The sequence below is a fragment of the Otolemur garnettii genome, unplaced genomic scaffold (assembly GCF_000181295.1).
Source record: "Otolemur garnettii isolate 467f Iridium unplaced genomic scaffold, OtoGar3 scaffold00010, whole genome shotgun sequence".
Classification (NCBI taxonomy): Eukaryota; Metazoa; Chordata; class Mammalia; order Primates; family Galagidae; genus Otolemur; species Otolemur garnettii.
In genome coordinates, this window is record NW_003852405.1 from 3,328,084 (window position 1) to 3,354,545 (window position 26,462).

At 41.2% G+C, this 26,462-nt stretch overlaps 1 protein-coding gene across 1 annotated transcript in view; it reads left to right on the forward strand.

Moving 5' to 3' along the window:
- VAV3 (vav guanine nucleotide exchange factor 3) overlaps positions 1-26,462 on the forward strand; it is a 384,658-nt gene that overhangs the window by 69,708 nt on the left and 288,488 nt on the right. The window contains exon 2 of the mRNA XM_012801644.1: positions 21,611-21,727. Coding sequence (XP_012657098.1) covers positions 21,611-21,727 — 117 coding nt within the window. The remainder of the gene's footprint in view (positions 1-21,610; positions 21,728-26,462) is intronic.

The window sequence follows — 26,462 nt, forward strand, 5'->3', positions numbered from 1 at the left end:
AAATGGAGGTGTTGACGGAGATGTGAGTTTAGTTTTATGCGTGCTTAGTTTGGGATGGCCGGGGAATATTAAGAAAAGGATGTCTGGTAGACAGGTGGAGTTTTTGAACAAATACGAAGGTGAGGGATCACTTTTGTTGGTGTGTAGTGGAAGGTGAGATGGTGATGAAGACGCATAGTCGGCCTCTGTGGTCAGTTCCTCAGATGCTCACCGTTGTTAGTCTCCAGGCCTCCCTGGGAGGTGGTTCTGTTATCACCTCTGAGCTTAGAGGGATTGCATCATTTTTCTGGCATCCTGCAGCTTATGAAGGGTAGAGTTGCAGGTTAAGTGCGAGTCTTCCCGCCCTCAAAGCCCTGCCTCTAACCTGATTCTGTGTTCAGCATCCACCACTGGATACCACATTAGGGGCGGATGCTTGGGGATCTTTGGCAGTGAGTAGCACCTATCTGGCAAATATGGTATTCATGTTTCACGCTCTTTGCTTTGTATTCAGTACTTCAAAGATGATTTGGTCCACTTTGGCCAGACCTTTGTTACAACTGCAGAAGTGTCCTGCTGCCTGAATCCTTTGCGCAGGTGCTGGGTTTTCTTCTGAAAGATCTAAAGTGCTTTTTTCTTCCATATCAACTGTTGAGAGATTTTTTAAAAAGTTGGATATCCTGCTTCCCCTCTTTTTTCTCAACAGCATGTTCCTGTGCCTTTAACTTAGATTTTTCTCTCCTTTCTTGTGTCACCCCAACCTTATAAAGGAGGGAGATGTCCTGAGATGCTTCCTAGTCATTTAAAACTGTTTCACACTGGCGGATGATCTCATTTCTGTTCAGCCTGTACAGTTTAACCAATGATTACCTTAATAGCCCAGCGATGTTAGCCACTGGGTATTATTCCTTAGTATAATAACATTGATTCCGTAGCTGGCAAATGATTAAGTTGTCCATTTGTTATGGAAAATATAGGTATGGAGTATATACTCATATGGTATATACCATAAAATATGGGTATATATGTGTGTGTGTGTATACATATATGCAACTTGCCTTATTCAGGAGATTCCACAGATATGTCATTGAATTTTTTTTTTAATTCTTTATTTTCTTGGGATCATAATGGTCGTCTTCTTTCTTCTTCTCTTCCTCTCTCCCTCTACTCCTCTCTCCCTCTCTATTTTTCTCTCCCCCTCTCTTTTTCTCTCCTCTCCACACCCCCTCCCTATCCCCTCTAATCTACGCATAGGTTATATTATAAGATTTATAATCTCATGGCAGGTGACATTATATTTGGCATAGCTTCATAAATATTTTCTTGAAGGTTTAAACATGTAGGATCTCAGGTTATTATAAATGGTATAGAAGACAGAAGAAAAATCATAATCATATGCTTATAGATTAAATGGCATATTATAGAGAAAATACTTTTACCCCCCCCCCCCATAAGATTATCTCGAAGTATTTCTGTGTGTGACAGGGATGTTACCAAAAATAGATATGTTATTGTTCACGAATGTGAAACATCATACAATTTCTTACAAAAGCGTTTGTCATATGTAGATGAATGACACAGAATGGAAGATGAGTAAGGTCGATGGAAGCCTGGGGAGGAACGTGTGGTTAACCATCACACCCCCACCTGTTTGGTAATGTAAAATGTAACATTCACATATGGGCCTTTAATCTCTTCAGAAACTTAGCGCAGACAGTAGGTAAAACCTCTAGAGACCCTTGGTCCAGCCTCCTGGGCTTGGCTTGGAAAGTTAGAATTCATCTTCCTCAGGGGTTTTCAAACTCTCTTGGTTTAAGTACATTAATGTCTTAGTTTTTTTTTTTTTTTAATTTCACTCTGGGCCAAAACAAGGTTTTTTGGGGTTTTTTTTTGGCAGTTAGCATTAGGCAACTTAAATATTTATGTTCTATCCATGTAGTATTTATTTGAAGGGAAAATAATATGCATTAAAATATTCTATGTTTATTATATTCTGAACACCTGTATTTGTTAATACTTACTACTGGGATACTACGCAGCTTCTCAAACCTTGGAGGAAAGTTGCACACTACCGCACCCCGCTGCACTGCCATTGCTCACCCCATGGTGATTTGTTGTACGGTGTTTACTTGTTAATCACCGCGGCTGCCGAACATCCAGCTTCACAGAGTTACATCATTCAAAGGAATGTAGGGTGACCTAATGGTGAAACTGCACACTAATTTGAGCTGGTGTATCATTTCGTAGCAGACAGGTGCTGAGTTTCCTTTTTTTTTTTTTTCAATTTAAACTATCTTGCAGTGTGTCTGTGAATTTGCTCTGATGTTCCAGCACACCATCGTGCATAATTTGGGAACCATAGTTTAATAATCTTAAATGAGACAGATCCGAAAGTATTTGCCTCCTAGTGCTTTGCTTTGTAAAAACATAGGCCTTGAAACTGACAGTTACCTGTGACACAGCAGGTGCCTAGCCAGTGTAAATTACCTTTCCCTGGCCATATTGTCTGCTTTTATAGCCATATGTTTCCCTGGTGGTCTGATTTATATTCCTAGTCCAACAGTCTTCACTAAGCATGGCCTCATGTATCTTATTGCCAGTTGTTTGATTTGATGTGTACGTAGGTGGCATAGTTATTACTGAGTCTCTGCTATAAAGCAGATGGCTTCATAAACACCTTGTTTGCATAACATGCACAAAGCAAGAAATTCATTTATTAACAACATTAGCCTGAGTGGGTAAAGAACCTTGTGGACTCTGTTTTCTTGGGAGTTTAATTATATACCACCATCACAAATGGGTGGGTGGTGTGAGGTCTGAGTCTGGTCAGTTTACAGAGACCACACAGTCCCTACTGTAATGCTACGATTTCTGTTCAATGTGCATATCATGTCATTGTGAGAATAGCTATTTCAGAAGGTTGTTATAGAAACATTTAGAAAATATCAATCACACCACTTATTTTCACATGGGTTACAGGCAATGATCGCTGTGTCACAAGACAGCACTTACCAGTATGCTCTCACTGTTTATAGACTTATCTTGAGACAGCAGATCTGGTAGATTGAATGTAGGTCTGATACGGGATTGCCTTCTTGAAGTCTAGACTTTATATAAGGTATAACAGTTTACTTTTTAAATGGAAGAGAAAATTTCCCATTTCTACCTGTTAATAGGTGAAGACCTAAAAACAACTTGTAGATACAACACCGACGACTTTCAGCCATTAGCACAGACATTTTCCAAAATAATGTAGAGAAAATATCAAATTTGCATGCAAGGGTGGGAAGGAATGGAGACCTATGCCTACAAACTGTCCCATGGCTAGACTTTGTGGCTCCATGGTACCATGTTCTCACTTCACATACTCTTATTAGCATTCAGTGGGTTGCCTAAGTGTTGCAGCTTGTGTTCTGTGTAGTAAATATATGTATATAACTCAAATTATTGAAAATATCAAGTGTCGAGTTTTACTTTGCAACTTGTCTAGTGCAGGATTGAGTTTCGTGAAAAGTGAAGGAAGAAGGGATAATTTTGGTGAATTAAAAGCTCCTGCTGATAGAGTAAATATGCTAGAAGTACATGAACATATAGAAGGGAAAGAAATTTAATGAAGACAGAACCGTTGAAAGACCTAAGGAGGTACTTGACGAGGTCAGGTTTCAGGAGACTAAATGTCGACCCAGGCAAGATACAGATCAAAGTAAGCCCAGTGCTTATTGCTTACCTGTTCTTTGAAAAGTCAAAACAGCCACATAAGACTTTTGATCTGCTTTCAAAATCTAACTACATTATTTATTATGAGTTTGGCTGTGCAGACAAGTTACTTCACCTCTCTAACCACATGTACCTCACCTAGGTGCGAATGAATGGGACCAGTATCTATTTCATAGGGTGATGCTGAGGATTGGATGAGTAAACACCACAGAGGACCCTGTGCAGCCACAGTGCACCATACACACTGCTTTAGAAAGTTCCAGTGAGTGCACTGTCCCTCTTGTCCTGCAGAGTGCACATGTGGCTCTTTGTTTCTTAAATATTCTCTGAACAGGTAGTTAATTGTGCCATCACCTGTGCCTTCATAGCCAGTAGCAACACTTCTCCTTATAGGACTTATAAAATTGTATCATAATGGTTCTCCCTCTAGTACCTAATAAAAACAGTGGGCTATAGGTCTGAAAGTTATTCAGGGGAATGTGGGATTCCCACATAGTTTCTTTTAATAGAGATTGTGCATTCTTGACTGATAATGAAATGCCAGTCTTTTTAAAGGTGAGATGACAAGCACCCTGACTCACATACCTCCAGCCCCCACTGATCCTAGCACAGAGGCTTGGGTCATGATTGAGTTTCTTGTGGTAAGAGGTTCTGTGCTTAAGAAACTATATAGCAACTGAAGATATAGGAGAGTAAATTTGTGAATAAACAGCATGAAGTCTTTATATAACTTCTTTTCAAAGTTCACTACCGGTGAACAATAAAAGCAGTACACTAACTAGAATGTTCATGCATTTTAGACATGAAGATGGCAATAATGGCTGTTGTGCAGGTGATTTGATGAAGTAGGGCAGTGATGATCCTGATGATCCTGGAAGGTGGAAAGCTCTTGGGTGGGGATGTTAATGTATATAGCAACCTGTCAGGAGAGGAAAAGGTTGGATATGGTAAGAACATGTTGTAGTTGATCTTTTAAAAATAGGTTTCGTGTAACCTTGCTCAGAGCACATGGGCTTTGCAGAAGTAGATTACATGTTTACCTTATAATTTCTATTCTAAAGCTGGAAATGGGTACTCTTGGGAAAAGTATTTTCCTAGGTTATGTAAAATCAAACTTTAAATTGGAGCAACTATTTAAAATTTAGTCTAACAAAGTATTGATAGACAATAGTTTTAAATGATTTTCTGGAATCTTGCTTGAAAGTAAGTCACAAAGTAAAATTCCAGTGCTAAACGTGAAAACGCTCAGTGGCAGAGTAACCGGCTCTATATAAAACTTTTGAGTATTTTTTTTTGTAGGTTAACACTTTAGTTTTAGTAACTGGACCAAGTTTTTTTTTTTTTTTTTTTTTTTTACTGTATGTATATTTTTCATGTTTGCTCACCTAATTTTAGTGGACTATTTTAGCTGTTTCCATGCAAAATCATCCTAGAAGATCCTATGTCTTAGCCATGAACTTGAGGCCAGATGGTATTTAGTATAGTGTTAAACCCCTAACTGACGGGCAAATGGGAAAAGGATGGACAAAGCTAATATTGAAATACTATTGCTAACATTTAAAATGAGTATAGGAATGGGGGGAAATCTAGGAAAGAAAAGATTATCTTTCTCTGGAATCAGATTCCAGAGCATGGAAAGTATGATGTGAATAAACCTAGTACTTGTTTTACAAAATTCTGGGGAAAAATATTTACTCAAAAAGAATTTCATAGAATCCCTATAAGTTTTAATGAACCCATTGACTTAGCACCTTAATTATAATCTTTATATGTAGATACAGAGTAGCCTAAAGATTTTGTAACTAATTTTTTTTGTATGGCTCTTTTACATAAGGAAAGTAATAATCCTAAATGTAGCCTAAATTCAGGTAGCAAAGGTGAGGTGTCGGTTGAACACATTTCAAAAGGGAAAATCCAAAGAATCAGAGAACGGAAGTTTCCAGGACAGTGCAGAGGCGAGTAACATGCCTGTATCTGTGCAGCCTTCAGCACATCTGCTGCTCCTCAGATTACGAACCACATGGGAGAAGGGGCGTCTCTATCTTCTCTTTCTATCATTGGCATCTAGCCTCATGCTCAGTCTGTGCTTAAAGTGATACCTCCATATAATAGACACTCAATCAGTGTATAGTGAATGAGATGAATTGAGGACACTTTAAACTTAGCTTTCTCATATACTATCCCTCCTAAATACAACAATCCTGTTAGGGAAATATAATTTTTCTAATTATATTTTCTTTGTTCCTTCATAGCCATTAGCAACACTTCTCATTATAGGGCATAACAGAGGACATTTCAGGACAAACTGTAACTCACGTGGGTTAAATGATTGCATGTCATTATGACATATTCATCTTTTGAAATTAGGGATATATTTTATTGTCAAGAGCAATATGCAGTATTTAGTGATAGCTTGCTGCTTCCTAAAATTATAGGCATGCATAACTTTACTAGCCTAAACACTATCCTATGAGGAAGAAAGAATCATCTACATTTTATAGTCTGGAGCTTGGAAAGTTACCTTTTAAGTTTACCTAGCTAGTGCGTGGGTGATTTAAATACCTGTCCGACCCGTGAGCCTGTTCTTAATGACTACACTAAATTACCTTCTTAGAGACACACAATTCTTGATGCCAGAGCCAGGGTTTGTACTCAGGTCCTTGGTTTCTATTTCCCTGCGTATCCTCTGTGTGCGTCTGAATCATTTGTCCTATACTGGGCTATGGTCAGGGCATAAAGCAATGAACAAAAAATTCAATTCTGATTCTATACAACTTGATACATTTTATAAGGTAGATGAGTACAAGCAGTCTACAGGTTACAAATGAGATAGGTTCTGTAAGTTGGGTCTTAGTTTAATTTATATGTAAGTTGGAGCAGGTACATTTACCTATTACCTGTAAGTCTCTGTTCGTAAGTGCTAGTCATGTGTCAGTTGGATATTTGTAACTTGGGGACTTCCAGTCACCCCCATTCGTAAGTGCAAGTGGTGAGTTGAATGTTTGTAACTTGGGGACTGACTTACGATGATACAACATCTGAGAAGAGAGGATGACCAGGACTTCCTGGAGTTGCCAAGCAAGGCTTAACGCAGACATGGAACAGTGTTGTGGGGAAGAAATGTTCCAGGGAGAAGAAGAAAATGAAGAATGACCATGTAATTCAGGCGTCCTCAAACTACAGCCCGTGAGCCACATGCAGCCCACCTAGGACATTTATCCGGTCTGCTGGGTGTTTTTGCCACCACTGCCTATCTTGCTTACCAGCTGACTTGTCCTGGGGCCCCCAGTCTGGCCCTCTAATGGTCTGAGGGACAGTGAACTGGCCCCCTGTTTAAAAAGTTTGAGGACCCCTGAATTGTAATTTAGTGTCTTTACCGGGATCTTTTTTTTTTTTTTTTTTTTAATGAAAGGGACATAGGTTTAGTGCCTGTAGCTCGAGCAGCTAGGGTGCCAGCCACATACACCTGAAGTGGCGGATTTGAGCCCAGCCCGGGCCTGCCAAACAGCAATGACAACTATAGCCAAAAAATAGCCAGGCATTGTGGCAGGTGCCTGTAGTCCCAGCTACTTGGGAGGCTGGGACAGGAACATCGCTTAAGCTCGGAGAGTTAGAGGTTGCTATCAAGTGTGACACCATGGAACTCTACCAAGGGCAACATAGTGAGTCTGTCTCAAAAAAAAAAAAAAAAAAAAAACATAAATAAAAAATAAAAAGAAAGGGAGATGGCAACAATTGCTGTAGGACCACAGGCCTTAAACAAGAACCTCCATGATTTTCCTATGGTAAAACCATTTTAGGCAGAGGATGCAAATGGATGTTTAAAAATCCCATAACATTTCAAACAGTGTTAGGTAAACCAAAATTAAAAACAAAAACACCCCATCTACCTTATAGAACCAGGGTGGCAATGGATAACTGTGGAAGAAATAACCTCTAACTATCTACTCAGGGAGAAGAGAGTTCTAGAATGACCAAGCACAATCTGTTCAGGAAGGTGAACTTAGGGAGCTCACTTAGCTTCTCTAAGCCTCACACCATAAAATGCACAGGATTCTTTCAATTTATATAAAATTCGGGGATGATGCTAAGTTCAGAGGAATGTGGGGGCAGAGAGAACGTCAGTCATAGAATTTAGAAATGTGGGCAGAAAATGGAAAGCAATTCGGCGCAGAAGAACAATGACTGATACATATGAGAATAATTTTGTTCCAAAGTTAGTCAAGTGCAGAGAAGCCGCCTATGGAAGGGCACTAAGAAAGCAAGCCGTGTTCTCCTTTGTGGCTGGGGGAAGGAAGAGGGGAGGGCAGGTTGCTTAGTCTACAGCTAAATAGTCTGCTGATCTGAACAGCACTTTAAACATTTTTTTTCCATTGATTAGGGAAAAGTTATATATGCCTCTTTTTTCTTGAAGTTGAAATCACTTCGGGGAAATGTTATGCTTCATTTTTAGTTGCACTACAGATTACCTCTTTCAATAAAGCGAATATCACAGCACCTGGCTCATGTTCTCTGATGTATTTCATTATGCCCGTAGGCGTAATAATGTTGCAAGATTACAGAGCAGCCATTAATCCTGTTGTGTTACTTTATATCCAGGAATTAACACAGCATTCTTAAGTCTGAGGCTAGGAATATTTTACAAACTAACCTCCAGAAATTATGAGGCAGAACCAGAATACCAGACTGGCTGGAGTCTAGACGGTCTGGTATTTTATTATTTCAAATTTACTTCATTGTTACAAAAAATGACAAAGAAAAAAATAAACTGAGAAAAATTAAAGGTATACCAGAAAACTTAAAATGTACTTAGTCCTGGTAAGGAGATGAAACCAAGTGAGGGTCATAGGGCGTCAGGGAGCACCAAGTATCTGAGCAGCGGGTGGTGGTGTGGGTTGGGGTGCTGTAGAGGCATTCCTTTACCCTGGTTTTACATGAACAGCACCCAAGGATCTGGGACTCAAAACTATGACTTAAGTTTTGCCAAAGATGTTTAAAATTTTTCTGAGTGTGAAAGGCAACATGAGAGATGTAGCTTGAATATTCAAGTGTGGGTATTTGGGGGTCATTTATCATGGAGCCAGAAAGACGAAATACTGGAATTTAGATTTCCTAGAAAATCCATGAAGAGCCAAAATGAATGGTGGTTGATTTTATGTATCAGGCACATTTCTATTCCAGAGAACAATTCTTGTGATACTTGATATAGTTGTGATTCAGCAATTTAAAATGAGAGTAAACTTATTTAAAAGAGGCCAAGCCTGGTGGCTCATGCCTGTAATCCTAGCACTTAGGGAGGCCAAGGCAAGAGGATTACTTGAACTCAGGACTTCAAGACCAGCCTGAGCAAGAGCAAGACCCCATCTCTGCTAAAAATAGAAAAAAATTTGCTAGTGTTGTGCCAGGTGCTTGTAGTCCCAGTTACTTGGGAGGCCGGGGCAGGAAGATTGTCTTGAACTTAGGAGTTTGAAATTGCTGTGAACTGGGCTGATGCTATGGCACTTTCGCCTGGATGACCCCAAAGAACTTTTTTAAAAGAATATTCTTGAAGGATAATGCTGTTTTCTAATAACATGCATTGGTAGATCACTGTTGCTAAAATAAAATACTGAATTCAGTCCATGAGTAAAGCCATTCAGATCAAAGCTGATGTCCTGGAGTTTACTGAAGTAACAGACTGCCGTGCCCTGTGATTTCTGCTGATGCTGGGCCCAGACAGCTCTTCTGCGGGTGAAGGGTGGATCCTGAGGCTTGGGTTGGCCCAGAGCCTTCTGGTTGAGGGCAAATCATGAAGGAAGAGGAGTTTTCTTTGACTAGTGAAAAGATATTAACACACATTCCATTTATTTCTAGCTTAACTCAGTAACTTATATTTAAGGAGTATAAATTGTACTTTCTTTGTCTTTGAATAGAAAAAATATAATTGATAGAACATTTGTTAATGTAATGCTTTTGAGTATGTATTTGTTATATTTAAAAAAAAAAAAACCCTTTTCTAATGGTTTTCCATTAGTACAGGTTTTGATTTCATCTTTGTTTTTTAAATGTTAGTTTATAATACTGAACAGTGTGCAGTGCTGGGGAGAATATAAAAGTGTGATCCCCAGGAGGGCGAGTCTAGGGGAGTGAAGGGCGGGAGCAGACAGGGAAGCCGAAGTTTCCAGCATTGGGGGGAACCGAAGGAAGAAAGTACGAATTTGTATAAACCTAGGTGAATATGATTCCTAAGAAGAGAAAAGCTGTTTGAAAACCACTGTACAGAAACCATCTTAGCTCAGTTGTCCTCTTTAGATTTCTTAAACTTTGAGGGTAAAGGAGAATAAGGGAGGTCCTCAACTTGGCTTGTCCCAACAGTTTAAATCGACTCTAATATGTTTTCCTGGGGAATGGTGCCTGCTGGGTGCTCCTTTGGGTGGGCTAAGTCTGTTTCAGTGTCCGGTGCCTGCTGTCCTGTCTGGGGCTGCTGGAGAGCCCCTCCCCTGCCTCCCAGGGAGGGAGCATAGCCTGGGGGGAAGAGCACTGGGCGGCAGGTTGGATTTGACCACGCTGCTTATTAGCTAACAAGACTTTGGGTTATTTATTGGTTTCAATTTCATCATGGATAGAAAGGAATGATGGTATCATCTTCGTAGGGTTGTTATGTGTGTTACCTAAGATTCTATGCTTAGTGCCATCCCCAGGAACGCAGAAGTCTGCCATCACTGTTATTTGTTGTAGGCAGAGTCGTTGTTGTGAGGCATGACCTTGACCTTGTGGAGAAATTAATTCTGAGTTCCAGTTAAATGTCTGCATTTTGTCCAAAGGTCCAGGCCTTTGCCAGTGTGAGTCCCTTTGCTTCTCACTGTACCTTTTCTTATGATCTTCTGTTCATCCTTGGACACCCAGTTTAGCTCTTTCCTTGGAGGAGTGAATCTCAGACTACCCCCTTCATTGGACGAGTCCGACCTTTGTGCTCTCACTAAACCTAGTATTGTCACCCTGGGATTGAAATGTCCTGTTCATTTCTTTGTTTCCTTCACAAGACTGTCATCTGCTTGGCAGCAGGACCCTTGGCTCCCAGCTCCCTAATTTTGGGCAGTCTAACACATAAAAGGTGGAATATTGCAGTTGATAAAGGCATGGATTTTGGAACCAGCAGCCTGGGTTAGAACTTTGCCTCACCAGTTTCTGGCTGTGAGACTTGGGGCCAGCTATTTTATCCCTGTGCCCGGTAGCTTCATCTGTATGTGGGAAGTGTTAACAGTTCCTACCTGACACAGTCAGGGCTGACGAAGTGAGGAAGAAGAGATGTCGGCTGTACTTGGCCCTCCATTCTTTGCTTTCCTGTTGAACCTTCTGCTGCCTGACTCCTGCCCTGGCTGGACAGTGGAGTGAGAGGGGACGAATGGTGTCCAGGCAGTAGTGTGCTGAGGGGCAGATGATGGGGGAGGATTCCCAGCTGTGCCTGAGTGAGTGCGGTGTGGGGAGTTTGGGGGCTGCCTGCACAGGTGGTGCTTTGGAGGTGAGGGAGGTGAGGTTACTTACAGTCAGACCACCTCGTTTCACTTTGCCTATACCTTTTTTCCTTTTAGACCAAACTTGAACACACTAATTATGTTCTCATTCTATGGATTGACAGATTTGTAAGGCTTATCTTTAAATGCAATGCAGATTTATGTGTCACCCCAGCTTCTCCTTTATCTTGTATGTTGTGCTCTAATGAGGAACTGCCCCAGCTCCCTCCTGGGATGGCACAAACAAGGTGATTCTCTTGTCCTGCTTCAAAGGGAACTGTTTTCTTGGCTGGTGTGTTATCCTGGAGATCTGCCCTAGAAGGGCAGCCCATTTCTAAGCTAGATATAGGTATGTGGGAATCCCGTGTTTTACCCTCCATGTTTGCAGTAGTATCTGCTACCACACCACTGTTACGCTGATGCCAGCCACTACTTCTGTTCTGCCGGTGTGTTTACTGCTAACACTATTGCCAGCCTGCCACTGCCCACACCACTGTCAAAGTCCTGACTTGTAGCTACTGTATTTTGTTGCCTCTTTATGGCCTATGCAGAAAGAAAGGCCTATTATCTGTACCACTAGTGGGGAACCTTGGAAACCTGCTTTGGGATGTAGACGGGGCCATCTTTTGCTTGCTTTGGGCTTGTAGCCTTCCTGACAGCAGTATAGTTGAGTGCTACTTTCTCTCCTGAAAGGCAGTGGCATGCATTGTGTTCATTGGCAGGTTAATGAACTTAGTCTAGATCTTTGAGTAAGGTGACCAGATTTTAACTTTGGTAAAGCGGGACACCATTGACTGGGGGGGGGGGGGTGTGTTCTTAATTAAAAGTTTGGTCTATATGGAGCAATAAAAATTTTCATAGAACCCAAAAATAGTATTGTAATATATATATATATTTAATTTCAACATAAGTACAATTTACAAATATAATACATTTAAAAAAATTATGTATAGGGCAGAGCCTGTGGCTCAAAGGAGTAGGGCGCTGGTCCACCTGGGTGACCTTGCCCAGGAAGGGAGTAGGGAGTTTACATTAGCCTTTTCATTTCCAAATGAAGTTATATTAACCTCTTTATTTCCAAAGGAGTTACATTAACCTTTTCAGTAGCCAAAAACCATATATTCCCGTCCTGTTGTCTCGCCATTCCCTAGCTTGTTGGGCATTCTTTCCAAAAATCGGGACTTTTTAAAAACGCCACGGAACACAGGACAAATTGTTAAAAATCAGGACTGTCCCACCAAAAGTGGGACAGCTGGTCACCTTATCTTTGAGGCTGATTTTGACCTCTGCATTTCCCAGGTATTCAGTTTTTTAGTACAAAGACTAAAAATAGGAAAGGAGGAGTAAAGATGCTGTTTATTTTCCTTTTCTACGTCTGGGGGCTCAGGCAGGGCTTGATAGAAAACCTTTGAAACTGAAGATCCAATTTCAGGTGTCCTCAAACTACGATGCATGGGCCACATGTGGCCTGCCTAGGACATTTATCCAGCCCACCAGGTGTTTTTGCTGCTGCTGCCTGTCCTGCTTAGCAGCCGACTTGTCCCGGGGCCCGCAGTCTGGCCCTCCAGTGGTCTGAGGGACAGTGAACTGGCCCCCTGTTTAAAAAGTTTGAGGACCCTGTGCTGAGTGTCTGCCATGGAGAGGGGTATAGTGCTCCTCTTATGAGGACAAGAACTGCTAAAAGCAGCAGATGGTGTGCGTGCATTGGTGTGTGTGTGTGTGTGTTACGGTGACTGCTGCCCAGAAGGCCAGTTAGCAACCCACCAGTGAACAGTCATCAGCGTCAGGCACCCTAGTCTAAAGATAGTGCTTGTGAATATAACTGCCCAATTATTTAGAATCTATATTGATTTTATTATAAACATCTTACTAACTTCTCAGAAAGGTTCTTGAGATAACTAAATAAAAAAGACACATTGCTACATTAACATTTAAGGAAGAGGATATCATGACAGTTTAGTGGAAAATGTCACCGAGTCCCCTGGCTTCTGAGGATTGGTTGCATTTAATTTTCCGTAGCGATAAACTATGTCAACATTCATACATCAATTTATTAAAAAAATGTGTCTGTTATAAAAGCTTTCCAGATACAAAGATGAACTAGAAGTGCTCTCTACTCTCAATAATGTTTACGATTTCCTAGGGCAGTAGTTGGGTAAACACACATCGTATCAAGCCCATTATTACCATAGCAGGTGGGAGCCAGGTGCTTCCGAGGGACGGGGACGCGGATATTTTTACAACTTAGTCCTACATTTATGAGCTTAATCATTTCAGTAATGTTACTTATTCATAAAAGTACATTATCATCGCCTGAAGTAAAGAAAAAAACATGTAACTTTAAATGTTAAATTACCATATTTTTATTAATTGTATTAGTTACTTTTTAAAAGTCACCCATTAAAAATGAACTGTGGCCTGGACAATAATCAAAACAGAAATATTGGCTTCCAGTTTACTGAGAACAGGGGAGTTTTGGTTTAGTGATCTGAGAAAATGATGAGCGCTCACTACTAGCCCTTCCCCACTTTTGTCTTCCTCCCTGGGTGTCCTGTAGGGTCTTCATTCATTTGTGATGTTGGGATCAGGGTGAAAGTAATTGGAAGATATTGTGCCGTCCCGAGCTGATGCTGAGTGCAGCATTCTTCTACTGTAGCAACTCAGGAGACAGCTGAGGATATGATTGTTTCATAGAATGATCATGGGACTCTCTGACTCACAAGGGAAAAGGACAGATGAGGTCTTTGTACAAATAAAAATCCTCCTTCTCCTCCTCCTTCCCTTCTTCTTTCCTCTTTCCTTTCTTCTTCTTCTTTCTGCCTCTTCCTCCTCCTGCTTCTCCTCATTTCTTCTTTAATTCTAGGAGAGGTGGGATTTAGCTCACCTAATTTTAAAAGAAAGATGTAGAGGGAGAAAGTACAGTGAAAGGAACAGAAATAGAAAACCCAGGTAAATGCGACACTTGATTCCTTTTTCCCTTCTGTCTCCTCTCTCACAGTTCCACAAGGGATGATTGAAACCCTTGGAGAGGGATAAGGGAGGTGGAATGACAAGGGCACCATAGAGTCTACGCTGAGGCTCCACTAAGAAGCAAAACCCTTCTGTCTGTTAGTGTTTGTAATGGGCTTCGTGGTGGGCTCTTCTGTGCCTTTCAAACTGCCAATCAGCTTATTAATGGCTCCTCATAATTTGAATTGTGCCACACCCTCAAATTCTGGGCTTCCTCTTCAAATGGGATAATGAACGTCCCATCAAGAAACGAGACCCTGAGAATGTCTTTCTTCACTTCAGCTTGGCTGTCAGTGGTCCTTGGATCATTGAAGTGACGTCAGTAAGTCTGCCTGGTTGTGAAGACAGGTTAGGAATTGCTGACCCTTGCACTAGATGTAACTTCTCACTTGGGATCGAAACAACTCGTCTCGCAATATGCTATGGAGGTTTTTCCTTTTATGTGGCCTCAGCAATACAACTAGTCTATTATTGCTAACAATCTTAGAGAATTAGGTGTTTTTTTCTTTCCAATAAAAAAAAGGAAGTGATCCTGTTTGCATTAATATCCTTGAGTAAGGCAAGATGGTTTTTAAACCAGTAGCCAGTTGATGTGTTTTATGAAATTTCATGATGCCTACCAGGTAATAAGTGCTTCATTGATATTTGTTAAATGAGGCCAGGTGTGGTGGCTCATGCCCGTAATCCTAGCACTCTGGGAGGCTAGAGTGAGTGGATTGCCTCTGCTCAGGAATTCAAAACCAACCTGAGCAAGAGTGAGAACCTGTCTCTAAAAAAAAATAGCTGGGTGTTGTGGCAGGTGCCTGTAGTCCCAGCTACTTGGGAAGCTGAGGCAAGAGAATTGCTTGAGCCGAAGAGTTTGAGGTTGCTGTGAGCTGCAATGGCATGGCACTCAACCCCAAGGGTAACAAAGTGAGACTCAGTCTCAAAAAAGAAAAAAAATATATTAATTGAATAAACGGCCATTTAAACTTTTGTGTATCTTTAATTGTCACCTCTTTATCTTATACAGATACATTTAAGAAAATTTAAAGTTATTTACTTCTGATTCCTTAAATTTGAAATTCTAAAGGTAACTCATGTCAATGCATTAGAAAATTTAGGAAATTTGTCAAAAATAGGTATGGGTATGAAATAAGGAGATAGATTTGTGCATCTAACCACATCTGAAGGCAGTGTATTTTAAGCTGCTACAGCTGCTACAAAGGACTATCAGACAGTTTCTAATCTCAAGGAGTGAATAGATTAGAATGAAAAGAAAAAACTTAGGTTGTGTCACAACATCAGTTATATCTCTAGCTACAAAATCATGCATTCCTCCGTTCTCTTCAGTATCTCAAGTTTCTTTCTTTCTGAACACAGTGAGATAAGAGCTCACTTATTAGTCATTCCACAGAGAAAATTATAGAATGTGCTGAGAGGTACATTAGAAACCAGTTAGGCCAATCTTGTTTAATTATATTAGCTCTTTCTGTTATCGGTGATAGATTGCTTATGCAGAAAGTAGAGGTACTGATTCTTTTTTTCATAAGTTTTAAGGGAATTTTTAAAAAATGTATTTACTTATTTTATTTCAGATTACTTTTAGGGTACATAGGATTAGTCTACATTGTTTGCATCTGTTAGGTAAAGTTCACGTCACAGTTGAGCTCTTCACCCAGCAGGTGTGTCAAATACCCCCACATTACACCCGATAGGTGAAAGGTTACCAACCCCCCCCACCTCCTCCTTGAATTTAAATGTGTTTTTCTCTTGTGTGGACGTGTAGTTGTTCATCTACTAGTTTCATATTAACAGTGAGTACGTTGGATACTTGATTTTCCATTCTTATGACACTTTACATAGGAGGATGTTCTCCAGATCCTTCCAGGTAAATACAAAAGATGTAAATCCTCCATCTTTCTTTGTGGCTAAATAGTATTCCATGACATACACGTACCGCAGTTTATTAAACCATTCATGGGGTGATGGGCACTTGGGTTGTTTCCACATCTTGGTGTTTGTGAATTGAGCTTTTATAAACATTTTAGTGCAAATGTCTTTATGGTAAAATGATTTTTTTTTCTTCAGGGTAGATACCTAGTGATAGGGTTATGGGATCAAATGAAAGGTCTACTTTTAGCTCTTTGAGGATTCTCCATACTTCCTTCCAAAAACGGATATACTAGTTTGTAATCCTGTCAACAGTGTGTAAGTATCGCCTTTTCTCCTCACCCACACCAGCATCTGTGGCTTTTGGACTTTGTGATGTGGGCTATTCTCACTGAGGGTAGGCAATATCTCAAGATGGTTTTGATTTGTATTTCTGAGAATTAGGGATGATGAGGATTTTTTCGTGTTTTTTTTTGGCCATTCATCTACCTTGGAGAAGGTTCTGTTCTGTCTCTTGCCCAGTTACAAATGAGGTTGTTTCCTCTTTCTTGGTGATTAGTTTGTATTCTCTGTAGATTCTGGTTATTAGCCCTTTGTTAGATTCATAACATGTGAATGTCTTCTCCCATTCTGAAGGTTGTCTGTTTTCTTTACTTGTTGTATGCTTAGCTGTACAGAAGCTTTTTATCTTGATTAGGTCTCATGTTTAATTTTGGTGTTGCTGCAATTGCCAGTGGGGGTTGCCTTCATAAAATCTGTCCCCAGGAGGTACTGGTACTGGTTCTTTTAATGTAATTGGCTTATGTAATCTAGGAGCAGCTTGGTACTCAGACTTTGGTTTCTAAATGCTACTTACTGTATGAAAATAAGACCTGCTAAAGGGAATAGCTGGTTCCAGAAGCAGACCAGGGAAAATAAGAAATGGGCTTTGGACAACTTGAAGGAAGAAATCAAGAAAATAAGGACTAATGAAATCAGGTCAAAAGGTCACAAAAACCAGCTTGAAGGGACCCCAAGGGGTCAAATTTAGGACAGTATGAACATAAAAAAAAAATGATAGCAATTGATAATGACACAGAGAAAAGGGGGGGGACAGAGGGTAGAGGAAGGAAGATTCTTTTGTATATAGCTAATAAGTACAGAAGAAATGGTAAAATCACTATTTTATAATCTCACATGGAATAATTGAAGCAAAGATGATTAAGGGATGCTAAACTCATTGTGAAAAATTATTGGGCACTAGGACAGCGACATGGCACCAAACTGCCTTCTTGGGTTACTCCCTGATAGGAAAGGAGACATGTACCTTTCTAATAAAAAGATAGGGCAGTAACTGTCTTCACTGAGTGATGGAGTTTAGCATGCATTATTAATAATAATGGAACAACCTAACACTGTGTGTTTTCTGATGTGAAGAACTATGAAGTTCACAGCATGAAGTACTTTTGTCAAATCTGTTTAATTTGCATCTAGACTTACCTTTTAGTTCACAGGACATACAAATGATGGAAGAAGAGGCAACAATGAGATAAACTCAGAATGTGGGTCATTTTCCAAGACAACCAGTGTACTCTTCAAAAAGTGAATGTCATTAAGAAAGAAAAAAATGGCAGAAGGATTTTTTGATTAAAAGATGCTACAAAGATGAAGCAGTGAAATGCAATGGGTAAAAATTGATGGGGTCCTAGATTAAGGAGAAAATAGTATAAAAAGTAGGCAATCAAGGATATTTGAATATGGAATAGATATTACATAATATGAAACTGTTGGTTTTCTTAGCTGTAATAACAATATTGTTATGTAGTAAAATGTCCTATTCCTAGGGGATGGATGCTGAGTTATGGTATTTTAGGAGTGAAGGCCTGTGTGTGTGACTCCCTTTCAAATCCTTCACCACAATAAATTTTATAAAGGATATACACACAAAAGCATATATGGCACTGGGCTATGACTGTTGCATAGGTGAGTATTCTTTGCATTATTCTTTCAACTTTTTTTTTCTTCCGAAATTAAAAAAAAAAAAAAAAAAACTGGAAAAAGAAAAAAAAATCAATATGGGAAAAACAAAGTAAAAGTTTTAGCATGGCAGGTAGGCTGGCCGGCCCAGCCCCCTTCCTCCATCCATTGAGCCATGAGCATTGAGCCATGTGCACGCCCAGTGTTATTGCCATGTTTTGGAAAACTGAGAAAACCTCCTGAGAAGTTTAGTATAGGACGACCAGATTTTAACATTTGTAAAGCGGGACAACATGGGGGGTGGGGGCAGGGCAGGGCAGGGCCTGACAACAATGCAAACTTTGATAAGCAGTTCTCGATAATCACTTCTCAACAATTATTTGTTATTATTACAGTTTAACATTATAAAATTAACAAAAAATAATGTAAAACTCATATTCTGGCGAAATAGCCACATGGCAGCCCAAAACCATACATTTATTCCCTTCCTGTTCTCCACCCGTTTGTGCATTCTTTCCAAAAATCAGGACTTTTTAAAAATGCCGCAGGACATGGGACAAATTGTTCAAAAGTGTGACGTCTGGTCACCCTAATTTAATAGCAAACCTTGAGGCAGAGGCTTGTCTTACTCATTTGTAGCATTTCCGGGGTCTGAAACCTTGCAGGAAAACTGTCGACTAAAGAAATACATAAATAAAGGGGGTGACCAAGTTTGAGGGTTCTCTGGAAAAGGGAGAGCATACCAGAGACTTTCAAATTCAGCGAATATTTGTGGAATTTCGTGGCTGTGAAGGGGTGGGTAAGGTAAAGATTGGTTCCAGAATTAAGGGGACGAAAGCCTCTTTTTAAATCACTTCTCTGCGTGCAGTAAGGACTATATTTCATACTGTTTTAACTTTCAGGGATAATGCTTTTGTGAATTAATAATCAAAGCTGTTTAGTGGACGCCTTCTGCCGTTTCCCTACACATGGGGACAATTGGAGTTTGGTGAGAAGCCTTCAGAGGGTGGCATGTGCAATTATGCTTTGTTCCGTGGTGTGCTATGAGTTGGGCACTTAATTATGTAAAAGATATTGCAAGAGAGCAGTTGTGTAATCCCCAAGAGAATAATTATTGCCTGTCTTGGCAGAGTGCAAGGCTTTTAATCTGTAAATACGCAATTCTATGCGGAAGAGCTACATGCAGAGTGATTCTGTGTCTTAAAGGTCTCTTATGAATTTTTTAATGTGAGAGCAGCCACTGCGTACGCCCGGTTGGCTATTGTCTTTGTGTTTCAAAGGGTTTATGATCCTCCCCTTGTGGTTTTATCCCCTCTTGAAATATTTAAACCTCTAAGAATGATTCCCATAAAGGGTAAATGTGTCTGTGTTAAGCTGATGAAAAATCTGAGGATTTCAAACGGAGAAGAGGTAAAATGTGCTTTCTGCAAATTAAAAACAAACAACAAAACATTGAGAGTGCTTTTTTTTAAAAAAAAGTGAAGATACAGTAGTTAGCTGGTATATTGCTTACTTTTGGACTTTAGTAAGTTCTTTTTCTATTTTTTAATAGATTTATAAGAAGCCACATTTATGTCAAGTTTTGGCCTCCGTGTATGTATAAAAATGCGTGCCACTGGTATATGTGTGTTTTGTTTAGGAAGATCTGAGTCTTTTGGATACTGTGAGCAAATTCTGACTTCTGCAAAGTTGCCCCTAGACAGAAGGGTCTGCCTTCTGTCCTTTCCCCGCCCTCCTTCTGGTCAGTGTGGACGAGCTGACCATTCCTCACCAGGGACAGCGCCTGCACCTGAACACCTGATTTCTCTCCCCTTTGCCTACTCAAGGGTTTCATTCAGGGGACTGTCCTTCTCTCCTAGATGACCAAATTCCCCCCATCTACCAAGTGCATTAAAATAGAAACATGTCGTAACGTAACATCTTCCACTATTTCTCAAAAACTTTCTTTGCCTCTATTTCTCTGTTCTCCTTTGCACCCAAACTCAAGAGTCTATATTCTGTTTTCACTTCCTCTCTTTCTTTTGTCTCAAGAACCTGCTCCAAGCAGCCTTTCCTGCCAATCCTCCACACAAAATCTGCTTTTGTCAAGGTCCCTGTGACCTTCACACTGCCAGAGTCCATGGACAGTCCTTAGTCTGAGTCTTAGATGGCCACCTGCAGCTTCAGACCTAGCTCAGCACTCCTTTCATCTGGAAACACTTTCTTTACTTGGCTTCGGGAAAAACGCTGTCTTTGGGCTTCTTCCTCCCTCACTGGTCTGTCCTACTCAGATTCCTCTGTGAGCTCCTTCTCTTTTCTGGTTCTTTTGAGGTTTCCTGGCCCCAGGTCCTCTCCTCTCCTCTGCTGTCGCCCAAAGTCACCTCAGCCAGTGTTATGGTTGAATGTTTTCTGTACTCTGAAGACTCCGCTTTATGTCCGAAGCACCCCTGTTCCCTGACTCCAGACACATCCCCAGCTCCTGCCCCGTTTCCCCCTGGATGACTTACAGCTATCTCAGATTAGCACGGCCAAGGTTTGACCTCAGTCTGGTCTTCCCGCAGTCATCTCTCACCTACAGCAGCCTGGCTTTCCATAGTTGGTTTTCCTGCCTCCATCCTTGCTCCAGGCCCCTTCAATCTGTATTCAACACAGCAGCTGCCAAGAGAGTCGTTTACATTGTCAGATGAGGTCCATGCTGTTATGCCCCCTGTGGCCCCGGTCTCTGTCACTGCATGAAGGACCAGGCGTGATACAGATTAGAAGTACAAGCTTGCAGGAGGTGGGCTGACCTTGAATACAAGGTAGCCCTGAGCAACCTCTTTTATTGAGATGGTACATGACAGGTGAGGGGAGTATTTGACAATGACTGCGTGCTTAAGGATTGCCAGGGGCTCAGGCTCCTTCTCCACGAGGAACACCTGCGGATGAATTGCCAGAGGGTCTGCCCCCCAGCTGCAAATCCTCTTGCTCAGAGGTGTGTGGCTCTCGGCATCCTCTACACCATGCTCTGGTGTAAGGCCTCTCGTGACTTCCCTGCCAGGGGCCCTTCCCCCTGTGACCCCGCGGCCTTTCTGGCTCCCCCGTCACCCTGACACTCACTCTGCTCCAGCGGCCTTGGCCTCTTCCTCGCAGGCTCTCAGATGCTCCTGCGGGCCTCCTGCCGGGGGCTTCTGTAGTGTGGGCGACTCTGCCTTCAGTTCTGCGTGGCTCATGCCTCAGCACCTCAGATCTCTGTTCCCCCATCCTCTTTTCAGTGAGACCGTCTTGAGCGCTCCCCACCAGACCCCCAAATAAAGCCTGAGTCCTCCTCCTGGCTTTATTTTCTCCACTGTATTTACTACCGTATGAAAATATTTACTTTTTGTGTCGTTGGTTCATTGGTTCTTGTTTGTCTTCCTGAATTAGAATGTAAGTTTCATGAGAGTAGAAACTTTGTCTGCCTTGCTGACCGCCGTGTCGCCTGTGCCTCAGAGCGGCTGGACGCTCCCGCAGTGCTGCTGAGTGACTGAGCGGCAGCTCCTGAAGCCGGCAGCCTGGGTGGGATGGGGACAGGCAGCACTCGGAACAATTCACTTTACACTGATGGCTGTTTTTCCACCCTGCAGTTTCTCTGTTTGAAGAACATAAGAACGTTTCTCACAGCCTGTTGCGAGACGTTTGGAATGAGGAAGAGTGAACTCTTTGAGGCGTTTGACCTGTTCGACGTTCGTGACTTTGGGAAGGTAATGACATTTTATGTTTTATATCGGTTTTCGTTGGAGAACATTTTATCAAAGGGTTTCAGATCTTGAAGTAGGGCGCGTGAGGGGTTTGTGCAGCTGTATCATAAAATTCCGCAGATATGTGGCTTAGCAAAAACAACACACACAAAGCAACAGCCAAAAGCAACAGTAGCAACTTCCCAAATGAGATTATAATTATTTGCAATTAAGGAGTGTAAAGGAATCTTTTGTGCAGAGGTGATTTTTTTTGCTGGTTACCTCAGAGGTTAGGGTTACTATTATTCATCCTTTAGATCAAGCGTCCTCAAACTATGGCCCACGGGCCACATGCGGCCCACCTGGGACATTTATCCGCCCTGCTGGCTGTTTTTGCCGCCTCTGCTTGTCCTGCTTAGCAGCTGACCCATCCCGGGGCCCATAGTTTGGCCCTCCAATGGTCTGAGGGACAGTGAACTGGCCCCCTGTTTAAAAAGTTTGAGGACCCCTGCAAGACAGTTCACTGGGCACTCATGGCTAAGGAGCAGTATTCTTTCCTGCCAGTCTACTCTGTATCTGAAAGCTACTTAATTTTTTTGGAAGTTGAGAATGTTAAGTTGCCTTTTCCCCCAGTTTAACAATTGAGTGGGTGACTTGGAGAAGGCATGAATCATGGAGATGTTTGTGATTATTAAATAATTTCCATTGCTTGGATTTCAGCACATATTTGTTGGATCTTAAAGATATTTTTCACATAGAAATTTAAAACAATTTTTGTTATGAAGTGTATGCTAAACACATGTCTAGGTGAAAGAAATTATTATTTTAAAAGTTATGGTCATATATTATGAAATGAACGTACATGAAGTCAAACCTCTTATACGTAAGTAGCCATAAAAAAGTCAGGTACTTAAGGTGATGATACTTTAGCTCCTGGTGACATAATTGCATTATGAGAATATACACATAAGGAAAACAAAATAAATGATACTGAGAAGTTTGCCCTTACTTTTCTAGTTCAGATGCTAGAGTGTCATCAGAAGGATGGATAGATTGGCTTGCTTGGTAATGGGAATAAATAATACAAACTTGTGATAGAAGCATACGGGATTTGGTACCCTATCACAGTCAATACGGGGCAGCCACACTGCTTGGGGAGGGAGAGGCCTGGACCCTCTCTCTCTGCCTGGCACGGACTCACTCTGTGATCTTCTGGACGTCAGCAGTCTGCTCAGGCATGAGACTTCCTGCCAGCTTGGAAAGCCCTGTGAGAGGAAATGGGTGAAAGGACGTGGTTTCTCAGATGGCTTTGGTCTCTGACAAGCTGTGAGTTAACTCTGCTGAGGCCCAAAAAGTGAAGGAGGATAAATATGATAATAAATATGAGGAACTGAATGCCAGGCTCACGTAAGGGAAATGGTAGCACATTTCTCTGTGGCCATGAACTAAAGACAAAGACACAGAAAGTAGAGTCCTGGAAAGGTGGACCCTTCTCTGAGATATTCCTGTTTTTGCTCTTCTTGGATTGTTCTGCCTACTTCTTCCACCCCTTTGACCCCCCCCCCCCGTGTGCTAGGTCATTAATTGTTCTCATGTCAGAATTGAGTACATGGGATTCTTGTTTCTCCTTGGTGAAACTGTGTCTCATTCTATTGCCTGGGCATCGTCATAGCTCACAGCAACTTCAAACTCCTGGGCTCAATCAATCCTTCTCTCTCAGCCTCCAGAGTCGCTGGGACTACAGGTGTCTGCTACCATTCCTGACTATTTTTTCAATTTTTTGTAGAGAGAAGGTCTCACTCTTTCTTGGGCTGGTCTTGAACACCTTGGATCAAGGGATCCTTCCACCTCAGCCTCACAGAGTGCTGAGATGACAGGTGTGAGCCACCGCACTGGGCTCCCCCCTCCTTTTAAATCTTTGGTTTTTCTTTCTTGTGACCTCTCCTTTGGGGAAATGAAAAATGAAAAAGAATTGGGGAAGTTAAAAAACAGATAAAGTCTTGACTTTTGAAAACTCATTATGGAGCTATTCCTTTTTCATTCAGCTTCACAAGAAATGGCATTGATTAAGATTGGGAAATTATATAACTACTTTAAAAATGCATGGCTTTGTTCTAGTGGAATAACATTGCATACTAAATTGGTTATGGAAGCTTTGTAGGAGACTGGGGTTATAAAAAAAAAGAATGTAAATGAGTAAACTGTGTGCTTCTCAAGGATAAGTGTATTTCTGGCTACTTAAAATCTTTTGGCTGAGGTAAATCTGAAACAGTGAATCTTAGGACTGCATTTGAGAATTTGAACCTATGTTTGCTGTTATAAAGTCATTTACATTTTTGCTACTGCAAAGATTTGCTACTGCAGCTATCTCTTTAGAACTTACAGAAACCACTGTAAGTTAAAGACTATGTGATACTACTCCATAATATACCAGTACTATTAGTATTAGTATTAAACATTACTCTAAGTGAAACCACCAATACTGAATATTTACAATGGGCATTCTTTTCAATCTTCACGTGTGTATTATTTTTAGAACTGTCATAACAGCCTTATGGGGTACTGCGATTTCATCATACATGTGAGAACATTGCACCCCGGATCATATATCTAATAGAAATTAGAGTGGTGGTTGGAACCCAGATCTGCCTGGCTCCCCACCACTGTGCCATGGTGCAGAGTCCAGGCATCCTCAAACTAGGGCCTGTGGGCCACATGTAGCCCGCCGAGGACATTTATTCAGCCCACTGGGTGTTTTTGCTGCCGCTACCTGTCCTGCTTAGCTGCTGACTCCTCCCAGGGCCTGCAGTCTAACCCTCCAACGGTCTGAGGGACAGTGAACTGGTCCCCTGTTTAAAAAGTTGGAGGACCCCTGGTGCAGACATTCCCATAGCACACGCTGTGCTGATGCTGAGGCTTCACCTCAGTCCCACTGTGTGGGCACTCTTAAGGTTCCCATTTACATATCCTAGCTTGTGAATGGTGGAATTGGAATAATTCATGCAGCTTAAAAATTTTAAGTTGAAAGAATATGGAGTGTTAATTCAGAGACAAAATAATTTCTGATATTGTGAGAATATGTCTTAATAGTACGTGGGCAGTTATTTTCCTCCATTCCTTAGGATTTCATTAAATTTTCACTTGAAAAACCATCTGTGTATTCTTCTGTCTGCCTCAGTTCACGCAAAAGGTGAATCTGGAATTTATGTCCACATGGCACCTTTTTGCCTAGGAATGTATTAATTGTGATAACAGTACCTAACGTTTTTATAGCATTTTGACATTTTCAGAGTGCTTAATATTCCTCACCTCATTTGATTCTCATAATAAACTTGCAAAAACAGTCTTCAGATGAGGAAACCATAAGATGGAGAGGTTAGAGAGTGATTTTAAGGTCTCATTGCCTGGGGTGGGAGCAGGATCTGGAGCTCAGGACTCTGACTTTTCAGCTGTTTGCTTTTCTTGTCTGTTCTCTATATTTTGGGACTCACTGTTGTATGTGTGGTCAGGGAAGAGGATGAACTCATGGGAGAGAACCAAAAGAATTTTAAATTAGAAAACATAAATGATCTGTCACTTGGGATCTAATTTTATTAATACTTTAGAAAGAAAGGAAAGATCTGCAGTGTAATGGTGGTTAAAGATTATAAAGCTGGGGCAGAGCACAGTGGCTGAACCACTTTGGGAGGCCAAGGAAGGAGGATTGCTGGAGTCCAGGAGTTTGAGGCCTGCCTGAGAAAGAGTGAGAACCTGTCTCTATAAAAAAATACAAAAATTATCTGGCTGTAGTGGCAGACACCTTTAGTCCTAGTTACTCAGGAGGCTGAGGCAGGAGGATCACTTGAACCTAGGAGTTTGAGGTTGTAGTGAGCTATGATGACATCACCACACTGTAATCTGGATGACAGAGCAAGACCCTGTATTTGAAAAAAAAAAAACAAGTTAGGGAGGCACCTGTAGCTCAAAGGAGTAGGGTGCTGGCCTCATATGCCAGAGGTGGCGGGTTCAAAACCAGCCCTAGCCAAAAACTGCAAAAAAAAAAAAAAAGGAAAAAGAAAAATACAAGTTAATATCTAAATAGGTAAGTGTTTCCCAGACTCCTGTCTATACACATGGAGCCTGTTTTTAGCTACCCCCCCCATCCCTATTTAGATTGTGGTATATTCTGCTCTCTAATCTTTGTCTAAATTTTCCCTTGGTTTTGGGTTCAGGAAATCTATCTTTTATTTTAGGGTTGGTATAGATATGTTTTCCATTGGAAAATCTTGGGAAAAAATGTTAATCACAAATGAAAGACAATTTTCCTTTTACGATATGGTCAAGAACATACATTTTTGAGCACTTGAAAGGGCTTGTGATATTTTGCCGTTCAGTGTAACCTTTGATTTCTAGTATTAAACTCTTTACTAAATGTTAATTCATTTCAATTTAAACTCAACCAACATCTGTCAGGGCCTGGTGGCTCTTGCCTATAATCCCAGCGCTCTAGGTGGATTGCTTGAGTTTAGGAGTTCAAGACCAGCCTGAACAAGAGCAAGACCCCGTCTCTATAAAAAGTAGAAAAAACTAGCCAGTCGAAGTATTGTAAGCCTGTAGTCTCAGATACTAGGGAGGGTGAGGTAGGAGGAGCTCTTGAGCTCAAGAGTTTGAGGTTGCTGTGAGCTATGATGCCATGGAACTTTACCCAGGGTGATACAATAAGACTGTCTTAAAAAATAATCCCCCCAAACAAAACCCCCCAAACTCAACCAATATCAAC